Source organism: Meriones unguiculatus, chromosome 16, assembly GCF_030254825.1.
Source record: "Meriones unguiculatus strain TT.TT164.6M chromosome 16, Bangor_MerUng_6.1, whole genome shotgun sequence".
Classification (NCBI taxonomy): Eukaryota; Metazoa; Chordata; class Mammalia; order Rodentia; family Muridae; genus Meriones; species Meriones unguiculatus.
This window is the reverse complement of record NC_083363.1, coordinates 61,950,323-61,965,350: the sequence shown is the minus strand read 5'-3', so window position 1 is coordinate 61,965,350 and position 15,028 is coordinate 61,950,323. Positions and strand designations below refer to the sequence as shown.

General features: G+C 46.5%; 1 protein-coding gene across 4 annotated transcripts in view; it reads right to left on the bottom strand.

Annotated features, from left to right (window-relative positions):
• Il1rl1 (interleukin 1 receptor like 1) overlaps positions 1–15,028 on the bottom strand; it is a 48,838-nt gene that overhangs the window by 15,486 nt on the left and 18,324 nt on the right. For 2 of the 4 annotated variants that reach the window (XM_060369959.1, XM_060369960.1), the window contains exon 2: positions 330–513. In XM_060369959.1, the coding sequence (XP_060225942.1) occupies positions 330–390 (61 nt within the window). In that variant the 5' untranslated portion in view covers positions 391–513. Of the gene's footprint in view, positions 1–329; positions 514–1,245; positions 1,347–11,857; positions 11,959–15,028 lie in introns of those variants that run through there. The other 2 variants (XM_021661972.2, XM_021661970.2) reach the window with 2 other exon arrangements.

Sequence of the window (15,028 nt, the reverse complement as noted above, 5' to 3'; positions counted from 1 at the left end):
ATAATCAACTTGAGCTAATGTCTCCCTTAGCTTCTAGGGAAAAGTATCTATATTTGCCTAAACACATTGTCAGTCAATAATGCTTGTAACATCTCCCCCATGCAGGGACAGTGCTGCAGCTTGATTACTATCACTCAAAACACACAACCTGCTCACTCTAGGGAATTCCTTCTGAGAAATTTACCGTAAAGATGAATGAAGAGGAAATAACTTCCTAGCAAACAATTCAGCCCCAAACAACTGGCAGCAAGCAGCTTAAATGGGGCAAAATATTCCCAGAACTACGTAAGTTAAAAAAACATACCACGGCTCTGAGAATCAATACTTACTGCCCTTTGTTACCATGAAGCACATGGGAACTGTCAGGATAGCCAGAGCCCAGAGCCCCATTCTCCGTTGATCAGTTGATTGCTGAGGTCTCTGTGACGGATCAGTGACACGGGGTGGAAACGAAGTGTGCACTAGGGGGCTGAGTGTTGTCTGACTTAAGGTCCAGAAGAGAAACCGATGTAGCTATTGGAAAATAAACCATGTAGAACCAGAGGTAAAATACTCATCTTGTCCAGATTTTTACTCACTGAAGACCATGAAGGACAATCGACACGTCTGTACTCAGTTCACATCTTCATGGTAATGGGTTTCAGGTATACAGGGCTGCATTCATCCCCACTGAACTGGACCCACACGGCAGTCCTCACAATGGCTAGATTTTTTTCACAATTATATCTTACCAGTCGATTGAGAATTTTCCAAAGAAGCTAAATTAAGGGGAAAGAAAATAAGTTTTCACATTTGAAAAAATTAGAACCATAACATCGAGTAGATGCTGGAAAACACGGTGTCATGCAAAACCACAGCCATGTAGCAGACGAGGGCAGCACACACACACTCCTTCTGTTGTTTCACACTCCAACACATGCAGATCGCCACCACGGTAGAACTAAGGAAGGAAAACTTTGAACTAAAACGTCAGCCAAGAGGACACCCAAGACTGCTCCGCCAACTTTCAAAGAACCGTCGCTGCTGAGGCTTGTTCTCCAGAGCCAAAGAAGTTTGCCAAGGTCTGAGAACAGCAAATAACCCCCCTTTAAAAGAAAGAATCAATTATTGTAGCTTTTTCCTTCAACCCTCAGGGGAGGGATACAGAAATCCCACAGGTGGAAATAAATAAGAAAATCTTAGCACATTTCTTTGAATTGCGGGTACTTTTTCTTTTATGGACTTCAAGTACTTATTGATTCTTACCCCAAGTGAAGGGCTGGAGAGAAAAAGCACAGGACAGTGAGACTGTTTCCAGCCCCTGAAGGTCCTTTGCCCGATTCTGTAGACGACCCATGTGGACATGCTCCCGCTTTCATTTTAAATAGGCAGGCGTCTTGTCATCTCCAACCCCACCCACCATGAAAACTGAGTTTTAGCCAAAATCCATGACTTGTTCCAAAAGGCTGCTGTGTCACTTACTAAGAATTCCTAAACTTACCACATAAATATTTAACCATAAGGACAACGTTTATGATCAATTTCAGGAGAATTGATTAAATCACAACCCCCTCCCCGTGTTTGCAGGGCTGTTCCTGCTGACAAACAAGGCTGTTTATCTCCTCAATGTCATAACTTCCAGTTCCAAAGGAAACACACACACACACACACACACACACACACACACACACACCAGGCTGGCTTCAGCTACCTCCTGACATGACCTCTGGCCGACACTGGCCAGTGGGAGCATGGCCAGGGTTTGCAGTGTGGCGAGTTTCACACAGAGCAATGGTGGGAGGGTGGGGGAGGAGAACGAGCCTTGCAGGAGGCCTTTACACTTGGTGGGTGCTCAGAAACTCCCTGTAATGGAGACACTGCCCAGGCCGAAGCAGAGTCCAGCACCTTGGATTCAGTTAACGACTCTCAGCTGGGGTGACAATAACCGAGCTTTTTCAAAGAAGCCTTCATCTTTTGGGGGCTTCACATAAAGCAAATATTAATGGTCAAGTTTGCTTTTACTGCACCCCAGTGTCATGACTATCATGGGGTTTCATTGGATGCCTTCACACAAGGGAAGGATTGCAGGACCACCCCCAGACCAGCACCAGTAGAAGAAGAACTGGGATCTCTGCACAGAATCTCTCTTTTGCCTTACGCAGCAGTGGGCAACTCACCCATATCTGCTCTTCATTCCCAGCGTCGACCAATGCCACAGTGTCCCCATCACTGCACAAATGATGACCTGGACGTCCAGACAGGGGTGCACACAACACAATGCTGAGACTATTAGAACCCAAGCAGGCTGGCTGGAAAGGCTAGCTACCAAATCGCACTCAGCCAGGGGCAGAAAGCCACGCGTGGAGGTGCTGCTAGCTAAGAACGCGGCATGAGCCGTCCCCCATCGCACCTTATAGAGGTGTTCTAGAACTTCTCTGTCCAAGGCTTTGTCGGCTCGTGGGCAGTGGTGACAGTCTGTGAGGCAGAAACACCAAGCCTTTTGTTGGCTGGGAGGTTGACCCTGAGCTGCTCTTGCTACTCTTGATTCTTATTGGCAGAACCCCATCAGGAGTCCGGGCAGAACCCCATCAGGAGTCCGGGCAGAACCCCATCAGGAGTCCGGACAGAACTCAGGACTACGTTATTTGGTATCATTATTAGCATCCGACTGCTTACATGAATTAACCAAGCTCACTCAGTTGTGACAGGGATAAAACCAAGTTGTTGGAGCAAGAAAAGGTGTGTTCTTTGTTTCTCCTTGGGTCAACTAAAAAAAGAGAGACCAATTGTCATGCTCAACATCTTTCTCTTCTCACCACGACTGAGTTATTAAAGTAAAATGTTTCCCTTAACCAGGTTCTTCAAGAAGCAATAAGCCATTTAGCCTCAGTTTTTATTTGTAGATGTGGAATGCAGCTGTTAGAGAATATACAGAACACAGCAACGTGAGGTACACGTTAGCAAGGAAGGCCTGGAGCCTACCACAGAGGGCCTCTGAAAGACTCTACCCAGCAGGGTATCAAAGTAGATGCTGAGACCCACAGCCAAACTTTGGGCAGAGTGCAGGGAATGTTATAAAAGAAGGGGGAGATAGAAAGACCTGCAGGAGACAGGGCCTCCACAAGTAGAGCAACAGAACCAAAATATCTGGGCCCAGGGGTCTTTTCTGAGACTGATACTACAACCAAGGACCATGCATGGAGACAACATAGAACCTCTACACACATGTGGCCCATGGCAGCTCAGTCTCCAAGTACGTTACCTATTAGGGCGAACAGGGACTGTCTCTGACATGAACTCAGTGGCTAAATCTTTGATCATCTCCCCCTGAGGGGGAAGCAGCCTTACCAGGCCAAAGGGAAAGACAATGCAGACAGTCCTGATGAGACCTGATAGACTAGGATCAGAAGGAAGGGGAGGAGGACCTTCCTATCAGTGGACTGGGAGAGGGGTATGGGAGGAGAAGAGGAAGGGAGGGTGGGATTGGGAGGGAATGAGGGAGGGGACTACAGCTGAAATACAAAGTGAATAAAGTGTAATTAATAAAAAAATTAAAAAATAAGAAGACAAGGAAGGCCTCAATCAATAACCCAGACAGGAGATGTACAGTAGCCAGGTCCATCAGAATCCGTCCAGCATCTGCCAGCTTTTCTGCTCTTTTATAATGGCTTCAAACCTTGCTTTCAAAATCAGCCTAATAGAAATAGAAGGCAATTTTGCACTCATTGCCCTCATGTGGGATTGCATTTTTGAACCCTGATATGTCTACGTATCGTCTGTCTCCCTGACATTTTTACGCTGAAGGAAATGGAAACAAATTCCTGTGGCGACGCCGGGAGAGCAGCCAGTCCTTGCACTCGGAGCACGGCACGGGCTTGTTCTGTAACAGGATGTGATGCGAAGCTTATTCATTTGATTTGCCCAACGCTGCAGCCAAGTGTAAGCTGCAAATGCTGTGAATCCTCCCTCGCTGGCTACCTGTACCCTGATCTCATCTCAGATCCACCATGGGAGTTAGGAACTGTTTGTCACATTGAAAGCATACAAACATGAGCAGTTCCGTAACTTTCAGGAGATCTTAGAACAATGAAACAATTAATTACTTTGTCCTCCCATAGTTAAAGAATATTTTTCTCTTTGATTTTTTTTTTTTATTTCAGCTTCTTTATCACAGCAAAAAAAAAAAATATACTAAGATAGCAAGTATGAGGCGAAGATACGTCTGTCTGATATTAAGGAACGTTTTATTGTCTTTTACTTTTCTTTTTCTCTTTTCCTAATGAAATTGTGTGTGGAGACGGCAGCAGTCACCAACAGGTCTCATACAGCCTGTCCTCATGGGCACGTTCTCTCCTGGATCCCTGATTCACCTTCTCCAGGGCACTCAAGCTCTGTCGCTCTCTGCTGTCCCTTCTGCTCCAGCAACCAGAACAAGCAGAAATATTAAAGCCTTCCTACCTGCACAGCCTACTCCCTGGTCCTCTAGCCTTGTCACCTACACACACACACACTGCCAAGAGAGCTGGCTTCTCCACAGCCTTTCCTGCATCCATTGAGAGCTCAGGGCATCGGCTCAGAGCGAAAATCCTCATGCCCGGTCCACCGCCCACCCACACCTGGCAGAGAGTCCGCCCACAAGGACGAGTGGGCTGACCTGTGAACCCTGTTCTGCCTGTGGCGTCCCCCACCTCCGCCCTCATCTTTCTCATTTACAGCGTCACCTTCTACCTGCGGGAGTTTTCTGGAGCCTCATCAGTCTTCTGAAGGCGCTGAGCCCGGAGAAGCCCTAAGCATCTACTTAAGCTACTTAAGCGAGAGGAGAGGCCAAAGCCCTGAACACCGTGTGTACTCCTCGGTAGGAAGCTGCGGGTCGACTCTTCAGCCCTGTGTCTTTTTATCCTTCCCGCTAACTGAAGGGACAAGGCAGACTGCCTGCGCCTGTTGCTCTGTTCTCCCGCCACCTCCTCGCAGCTGCTCGTGGACTAACTCCCCTCCTCCACCCCGGGTCTATCACAGCTCTTCTCACCAGGGCTCGGTGCCCTGGGGTGCCTTCTGTTGTTGCTCTGCACCTAAGCGCCCTGTGGGTAGAGAAGGCCCTGTTTGGCTCACAGGTCACACTCCGTCACTGAAGGAAGCCACAGAAGGAGCACAAGATGAGGACCGGGAGCCGAACCGGAGAGGAATGAGATCAGATCGCTGCTCAAGGCCTTTCTTTCCCCGGCTTGCTCAGCTACCTCTCACGGAGCCCAGACCCTCGTGCCCAGGGATAGCGCTGGCCCGAGTGAGTTGGGGCCTCTTGCATCAAATAGCAATTAAAATAGCCCACGGGCCAGTCCGATGGAGGCAGTTTTCTCGCTGAAGTTCGCTCTTCCCAGCTGACTCTAGTTTGTATCAAGAGGATAAAAACCAGCCAGCACACCTGGGAACTCGTTTTCTTCCTTCTCTCCTTCCTTCCTTCCTCCGTTTGTTTGTTTATTTATTTTGCTTCTAGCTTTCTTGTAAACGTATTTAGTTATTCATGAGTGTGTGTGTGTACCTACATGTGCCAGGGAAGCACGAATGCCGTGAAACACACACGGCAGCCACGGAACACACACAGCAGCCAGGGAACACACGGCAGCCACAGAACAGCTCACGGAAGTTTCCCTTCCTCCACCACGTGGATGCTAGGGGTCAAGGTGAGGTTGCCCGACACGGCACCTAGCGCCTTTACTGCCTCACCAGTGATAATATTTTTTAACTCTTCATTTTCTTTTCTCTTGTTACTCTGGACTCTGAGGTGGACACACATACGATGAAATGATGCACCTCAAAGTGTACAACTCCCTGACAGTCCTTTCACAGCGTTGAACAATCGCCAACACCAACTGCAAATTCTCTTCTTTGCCTCCATACTAGACCTGTAACAGTCTCTCCCTGTTACCCCTCCTGGGCATCCCAGCCTAACCCTGTCTGTGTCTGAACGTTTTGCCCTGTCTGAATGTCTAGTATCAGCAGACTGATACAATATAGCCTCTTGCGTCTGGTTTCTTTCCTTTAACAAGATGTTTCAAGGTTCCTCCTCAATGAGCGTGGGCCAGCAATCATTCCTTTCAATGGGGAAATAACATTCAAATGGGGGCATGTAACATGCTTTGATCACCTTTACATCAGTTATTATATGTGAGCTGCTTCCGCTCCCCAGCGCTCCTTGTGAGTTCCTGGTCCATCAGCTAGAAGCTATAGTGTCTCCATGCCTATCTCCTTCCCCACTTTCCACTTCTCTGGGGTATTTGCCACTTTCTAACATCCCACTAAAGAGCAGTGTTTGTTCATTTTCTGATTCCCCCCCACACACACACACGCAGGAATATGAGCTCTAGAAGCAAAGTAATTTTGACATTTACATTACTAGGTGATCCGCGTGTGAAACCAGGCTTGCCACGAAAAGAATATTGGTTGGATGAGCCAAGTCAGCCAAGCAGGAAGATCTTTGGGTCTGAGCATCAAGCCTTGGCGTGTAGGGCACAACAAGAGTAATGTCCCTGATCCAGGGGCTACAGCTCTCCAGAACTCGGTCTTTTCTTCCCTCTCATGTTAGGTCAGGCCTGAGTCACGCAGGCATGATCCATGGTAAAATCTTCTCAGCAAGAAGCCAGGAAGGGGGTGGCAGTCCTCACGAGACAAACAGTCTTAAGTGTTTGCACATGTGCAGTGACTAAGACACAAGTAAGAGCCACTCAGGCCTCAGAGCAGCCTCGCAGGCCCCTGACCTCTGTCACTGGGACATGGATTTGTCATAGTCAATTGACTGCTGGTGCATCTTCCCTTGGGTACAGGTCATTGTGGCTCTGATTTTTCCCAGCATCACAAGTAAGAGCCACTCAGGCCTTGAGCAGCGATGTGGTGTGTGTGTGTGTGTGTGTGTGTGTGTGTACACTTTTCAGGGGAATTCTAAGATTTGCAAGAAAAGTTGAAGAACTTAGAATATCCAAAACACTCTTTCAAAGAGAAGGAACACGGTTGGAGACCGTAACAACCTGATAGTAAGACTTCATACAGAACTAGACTCACTGTACCAGTGTGGTGTTGGCACAGTTACACACAGCAGCCAAACACTGGAAAGAAACACCTAGAAACTGACTCAATCAGGAAGGGAATTGGCATTTGATGAAAGTATACAGATAAGTATGGAAAAATGATAATTTTCCAACATGTGATGATGGAAAAATCGGCTAGGTGGAAAAATTTTCAGACACAAATCAAAATAGATCATATTTTATAACATAAAATCTCTATAAGTTAGCACAGGAAAAGAATCTAAACCAGATGCACGCAAATGACTTCACTACTCATCAAAGAAAAATGAGTAGAGTGGACTTCGCAGGAGTCAGATTGTCTGCACTTCAAAAGACATTGAAATTTATATATATTACCCCTGAGTTTCTGATAAATAAAATCTGAAGAATGACTTGTATACCTGTAATTCACAAAATTCTCTTTTAAGCCAATATAAAAGAAAATGTATCAGCCAGTTCAAAAATGAGAAAAAAATCTAAAGTGAAATTTAACAAAAGGAAAACTTCATCATTTGACAATAAACTCATGGAAAAAATATTCAGAATCATCAGTTGTTATAGATGTTAACATAATTAAACCATTATACAATTCTAGTTTCTATCCAATTCTTAAAAAGGACTGGCAGTTCCAAGTATTGGCAAGACGATAAGAAATTGCAGACCTCAGACATTGCACATATACAGCTGATGAGCATGTAAAGCAACAGAAATACAGTTCAGTCATTTCTGGATAAATATTTGCTGTAGGACCCAGGAGTTCCCCTATCTGTTAGTGTAAGAGAAATAAAGATGTACGCATACAAAAAGACTGCTCCGTGATTGTCCACAGTGGCTTGATTTACACAGCACACACCGGACACTCTGCAGTGACCACCAGTATGCCCAAGAACCACCGTCTGTGCTCGCAGAACGGTGCTGAGCAATACGAAGGAATCAACCACCGATTTGTTCAACATCGATTAATCCCAGAAACGTTATGAATGAAAGAAGTCACACGGGAAAGAATATATGCCTCAAGGGGTTGGGTGGTGTGGACAGTGAGAGAGGGTAATTGTCTGCAGAGGCGGACATGAGAAGCACATGGGGTGATGTCTTAAATGAGGTGAGGCTCATCGCCTACACGTTTGTGGCAACTTATCCCACCTCATGCATAACGCGTCTACATGCTACACAGTACATGGACTAAGAGGAACCAGATAAAACAGCTTTTAAAGAAGAGTCCACCAACAAACCACATCCATTGTGTCAAATCTGAACATGACTCGGGAGTGTGCGGACTGAACCCCTAGAGTGAACGTGTGAATAGTCCCCGGAGTGACTGCTGTAAGGACGTGACGGGTTGATGGCTCCCCAAGACGGCACGTTCGAAAAACGCCATGTCGCTCAAACCTAAAAAAGCAAATTCTTCCCCAAATACCCCAAGCAAAATCACCCAACACCGAACAGCAGGTCCTCTCTTTACGTGACGCTGAGCAGTGAAGGTTGCAGATTGTCAGGATGGAAACTAGCTTGTGTTTCACTGGAAAGGGAGGGGGCAAGGGTCTGTCTCCTGGAAAGAGGAAATGCCGCCTTGCTGAGCATGGCCTGGTGAGCAGAGGTCCCAGTCTCACCCAGCTGAGCATGTCTCCATCGCTGGATTAGGGACTTTCTCCATGTGGCAGGAGGTCCCCGTACTACAGCCGTTTGTGGGGTCTGTCACGGCAGGAGAAAGCACTCCTGGTGACTGCGGTAGCATTTTATAAACCCTCGCCACACTCCCTGGAAGCCGGTGACTCCTAACAAAAACTCCGAGAACAAGTTGTTCTAGAAGGAATTCTCTTGATTCATGTTTTTAATGTACAATGATGATGATGATGATTGGATATGCTGTGCTAGCACACACGAAGTGGTCAAAGGCTACGTTTTATGGAGTCAGCTTACTTCTTCCACCTTTACCTGGGGACCGGGAACTGAACTCAGGGCTGGTGACACATTGGTAAGTATTTCCAGGCTTTAGACTTTTTTTTTTACAGTGGAACATGCCAACTCTGCCTCAAATGGGCCTTCAACTGTAACACATTGACCGTCAGGCTGCTGTGGGGGTTAGACACGGGAGCCACTGGAATGCACCAGACAGAACAGAGGGATACAACACTACCTGCTGTGGGGAAGTTTGACCCTAGAAGAAAGAGATAATAAACAGCCTAAGTAAGTCAAAGGTATTTAGGAAATATTAGATCATGGCACATTTAAGGAGAAAATAAAGGGACAGGTCCAGGAGCGATGCTACAACAGATGTCATGAGCAGGCTACCATGGAAGGTGGCTTTCAGGCAACAGCAGAAGCACAGCCCAGAAGGGAGGACCAGGCCAGCTGGGGCCCTGCTGAAGAAGGATGGAGAGAACTGAGAGTCCGAAGCCTGAAGCCCAAGTAAGGAAGGAATAGGGGAGACGTAAAAGCAAGTTAGGGAGTCATCAGGGTCGACCCTCTTGAGTCCTGAGCACTTTCACGCCAATGTCATGGATGAAAAGCAAAGCAGATTTAGGCGCAGGACTGTATTTTGATGTAGGTTCTGAATGATGAAAATATTTTTAAGGGCACTGAGATGAAGGACGGAAGGAAGTGTGGAGGCTTCGTGAAGCAAAAGAAAATACTATAGGGTAATACCCAATCAGTGACATTTAGGAAAGTATGTTTGCTTAAAACCCTGTCCTCTTACAGTTAGTTAGAAAAAAGATAAACAGGAAGAGCAAAGATGGTCGTTTTCGTTTGGATTGGTTTTACTTTAGCGTGCTGGCAGTTGGGTGGGTCGTCAGCTGTGCTAAGCGTGTGCTTGGCCACTGCCCTGCAACCCCGCTGCCTCTAACACGCATTCATGAAGAGAGAAGCGCCAACATTGTATTAGTACTTGACAGGCTGTTCGAGGCCAGCCTGGGCTACGTAGCAAGGCTCTGTCTCCAAAGACAAAGAAAGGATACAGAGAGATGTGGATGGAAAGAAATATAGAGAAGAGGAATGGAGGAGAGAAAGAAGGAGACAGGGGAAAGAGGAGGGAGGAAAGAAGGAAGGAGCAAAAGAAGAAATGAACTAAAAAATGAACCAACCAACCAACCAATGAATGAATAACAATATAAAAGGTATTTTATAAGGACCAGAATTCATCTATGTACTAGCTTGTAATAGTATGTGGTATATATATATATATATATATATATATATATATATATATATATATATATATATACAAGTAGATGAACATGCCTAGAGCAGGGCAGGAAGAACAACAATGAACTCCTGGCACTAAACGTTTTCTCTTTTCACAACACTTCATCTTTAGAAACTGCCTGTTGAGCGTGGTTTTAGAACCAAGGTGCTGGCTTTCCAGAGAAGGAACTCAAAAATTGACCAAGACAGCCAAGCTTCCCAGAATTCTACAGCAAATAAGCACAGGAACAGGAGCTAAACCCTGGGGCAGGGTGGGGCTCTGTGCTAGAGCACTTGGCCAGCATGCATGAGGTGCTAGGTTCAATGCCCCCGATAGCAGACAAGGAAAAGAACAGGGCTTAAATGCAGATGGGCACTTCTGAACTGTCCATCTCAACTTCTCTTTATGGAGAATGACTGAGGTGGGGTCCAGATGTTCCTGAGGAGACTAGGGCAGCACTATGCCAGAGGCTTGAGGATCTGGTTAGAGACTTTGCAGATACAGGCTTGCACTTCCTATTTGCCTGAAAGAACCAGCGATGAGAAACAGATGTTCAGTGGGAGAGTTTTAGGACCAGTTCTGACATAGTTTGCTTACATTCTTCCGGAAACCCTCAGAGAGACAAGACTCTCAGCTGGAGTGATAAAGCAAGCAGCAGGACTAGGGAGGGTTTCCTCAGAGATGCCCTGACCATCCCATTCCCTCAGCATCCCTCACTGTCCGCCTCATGTCCCATCCCTCCTCACATCAATACCTACAGCCTCTCACTAAACACTTTCAACCAGGAACTTTCATCCTGTCATTTCTAGTGTATGTGGTGCCCAGGGATGACCTACAAATCCATGTGCATTCTCGATATGTGTTCTGAGCTCTGACACCCTTTCTTTTTTTTATTTTTTATTTTTTTTATCAGTTACATTTTATTAACTCTGTATCCCAGCCGTGTCCCGATCCCTCATTCCCTCCCAGTCCCTCCCTCCCTCCCTCATCTCCACCGTGCCCCTTTCCAAGTCCACTGATAGGGGGGACCTCCTCCCCATTCATCTGATCCTGTTTTATCGGGTATCTTCAGGACTGGCTGCAAAGCCCTCCTCTGTGGCCTAACAGGACTGCTCCTCCCTTCGGGGGTGGGGAGACCAAAGAGCCAGTCATTGAGTTCCTGTTAGAAATAGTCCCTGTTCCCCTCACTTGGCAGAGTACAGGGAATCATAAGAAAGAAGGGGAGTTAGTCTGATGGGGAAAGGATAGGAGCTCCACAAGGACCAAATATATCTGGGCACAGGGTCTTTTCTGAGACTGACATTCAACCAAGGATCATGTATGGATATAACCTAGAACCTCCACTCAGATGTAGCCTGTGGTAGCTCTGACACCCTTTCACAGCTTCATCCCAGCGCACCTCAACACTGTAGCCCGAAATCCCAACTCACGCACCAGAGGCAAGATCTCAGCCTTATCACGCAGTAGCTTGGTTTTTTTTTTTTTTCCATTAATAATACTATTCTTCTCACAAACAAAGGTTGTAGTAATTATTATCTTTAACCTAAATTTGTATTGGAAAAGGATTTTCCCTTTGAGATAAACCTATTTTTGATAAAACAACAACAAGAAAAGAAACCTCTTCCAAGGCACTCACCATCAGCCAGAGATCCTAGACATCTTTCCTCCTCAGCGTCCCAGCACCAGACCTTGTCAGCTCTTAGAGGCAACTTCTCTAATAGCTTTATGCAAATGTGGTCACCACCCTGTCTGTAAAACCTCCCAGGCTCCTTATCAGCTGAGATAAGTAACTGTCTACCAGTTACTGATAGACAGAAGCTGACTGCCCTAACTCGGAGATCGCTGTCACCGTCTTCGCTGCTTCCCCTGTTCGCCTTAGAGATGCAATGCACTTCCAGATTTGGACTTATCTCCGAGGACCTTCTCAGAGCATCTACAGTGCGCTTTGCCATCCTTGGTGGGGACTGTGGGAAAACCAGCCCGATTCCTGCCAGGTCTCTCACTGTCCTCAGAGAGCAGGTAGATGAAACAGAGTTCCCTGCAGCTGTGCTCCAAGAGAGACAGTGCGCATTTCTGCAGCCAGCTTTACTGTTGACATTTCTGCGTCAAGGTTCCGAAGATGCTGGCACACGTCAAGAACTTAAGTGTGTGCAGCCAGCTCTTTGTGCACTGACTAAGCTCACGTTATCCCTTGCAGTCTCCACAGCCTGACAGGACGCTGGGAGGATGGTTCTCTTACCCATGCCACTGGCTGGCACAAGCCAAGGCAGAATCCAAGGCCCCCACAACAGGGCTCTTTTCATCTGTTTCCAAATGGCCTCTTGTAATAAAGATCTCTGGGTTCACTTTAAGGACTCTAAAATTCTAAATAGGTAGGCTTTCATTATCCCTACAATTGTTCTCTGTGACATTAGTGGCTTTGGAACCATGGGGATGTGTAATTAACCAAAGATCTTCATGTGGAGAAAGAATGTGAGCTTTAGGTAATATCTGTTTGTTGTTTTTTTTTTTTTTTTCTCTTACTTATTGTGTAATTTGGGACATTTTTTTTTTATTTCTCAGAATAATCTCTTATGCAAAGGGCATTGCTGCTGTTAAGTAAAAAGCCTATGTAAAGATAATCTATCCTAACAAATACTAAAGGTTTTATGCCTCATACCTGCACATTTCATTTGGCACAACAACATTTAGGACTTTGACCAGGCGGAGCTCTTAGAAACTCAGGCGCTGTCACATCCGGTCAAGGGAGGAGCAAATGTAAGGCAGAGCCTGGGTTCTGGTCTCACGCCTTGTCTTTTGTCCTTGTGTCATGAAGCCAGTGACTCCCCTCCCCGTATTTCAGCCAAATCGACTCTGCAGTTATGGACATCACGAGTAAGAGCTGAAAAGGCAGCAGCAAACCCAGCCGCCTCCCACAGTCTCCACGTGGAGCGTGAGTTTATGGAGCCCCCGTCCCTCCTTCCCCACTGCGAGAGAATGGAGAAAGCACACACACGCAATCAAGCACACGCTGGCTGATAGGCCCAACATTATCCCAGAAACAGAAGCACACGTGTGAGACACAGCCTCGGTCTCACGGGACACATCCCTGAACAACTCGGGGAGAGGACGTAACATTTCATGAGTCTGAAAATTTGGGGTTCAAAGTAAGGCGTTCGTAATGATCAAACTCCTTTTAAAAGTTAGAAGGGTTGCTGTAAAACTATAGTTGCGTTGGATAGTTTTTATTTTTTCAATTTGACACAGTGTGGAATCATTGGGGAAGAAGAAACTTCAAGTGAGAAACGCCTCCATCGTATTGGCCTGTGGACAAGGCTTTGGGGCACCTCCTCATTTAATAATTAAGTGGCACTAGCCAGGCACTGTGAGCGTGCCACCGTACACAGGGGTCTGGATTGTCTAAGAGAGCAGACTGAGCAATGGGGAGAGCAGGCTAGTAAGCAGTTTCCTTACGGCCTCTGCTTCAGTTCTTGCCTCCGGGTTCCTGAGTGAGTTCCTGTGCCGAGCTCCCTCAGCGGTGGGCTTGACAGGGAAGTGTAAAAAGAAATAAACCTTCCTTCCCCAAGTTTCTTTCTGCCACTGTGTTTATCACATCAACCCAGAACAAGCTGATACGAGGATCTTTCCTCCTGAGGAAGCCACTGGCCTATGGTTCTACCGTAACTCTAGATCTCTTGATATCATTATTTATATCATCGTTACTGACATATGAATATGACAATAACAATGTTTCAGAGCTTGACCTGTGTCTGCCACAATTTTTTATCTTTAGAACAGTGTTTATAATCCCTCACACCTACGTCTTTGGTACTATCTAAATGAATAGTGGTGTTTTCAACAAAACCTAGAGAGACCAATCTTAAGGTCTTGGAGGGCTAGCAATAAAATGAAACATATGAGGGGTCTCAGAAGCCCTAGATGGCTTTGGTGCGTGTCTGTTTGTAAGGGCTGAAAAGTGTGCATTCAGAGATGGCTGCATCGCATCTAGCTCACAGGAAGAGCACAGTCCAGCTACCTTGGTAAAATAGACCAGAATGTCTTGGATTCACTCCTGCCCAGTCTGATATACCCTCATTTTCCATCCAGTAAAAAGAACTGTGCTTCTTAGAGCTAGCCCTCCTCAGTGAAAGCAGATGTGACAAGGGGTTTCTGAAGCTGGTCAGATGGCTCGTGGGTGTGAAGGCGCTTGTCCCCAAGCCTGACAGCCTGAGCTACATACCCAAGATGAAGGCAGTGTAAGGAAAGAGCTGGCTCCCTGCAAGCTGGCCTCTGGCCTCCTGAGGTATTCACACACACACACCAGAACAAACAAACGACAAAAAAAGTCATAGAAACAACCCCCACAAAAACAGCAGAGATTTAAAAAGTGTTTCAAGACCAAATATCCTAAAGCCAAAGCTAGCTGGGGGTTGTGTGTGTGTATGTGGGGGGGGGGGTGAAAATTTAAGGCACGTCCGCATAAGAAAGCAGAGCAGAGTAAGATCTGTACAAATCAGCAATTAATGACGATGTCTCTGAGCACGCTCAGCTTGGTTTTGGGCACAGAGTGGTAAACTCGTTTGGAACTCTCAAGACTCCACAATGGAGAAAATCTCTGTTCAGGAGCTGATTCAGTCTTCGGTGCTTTGGATGGAAGCGGTTGCCTTTGGTGAGGTCCAGTTTGCTAACGTGACCTGCAGAGGGGAACACAGCAAAGGGGAACACGGCAGTAACTCCTTCCCTGTCCTGAAAGAGTCAACACTTACATCAGGCCGAGCTCTAGAGCTCAGCCCTGTGCTTACTCCCCTCCAAGGTTCAGGAGAGTCCT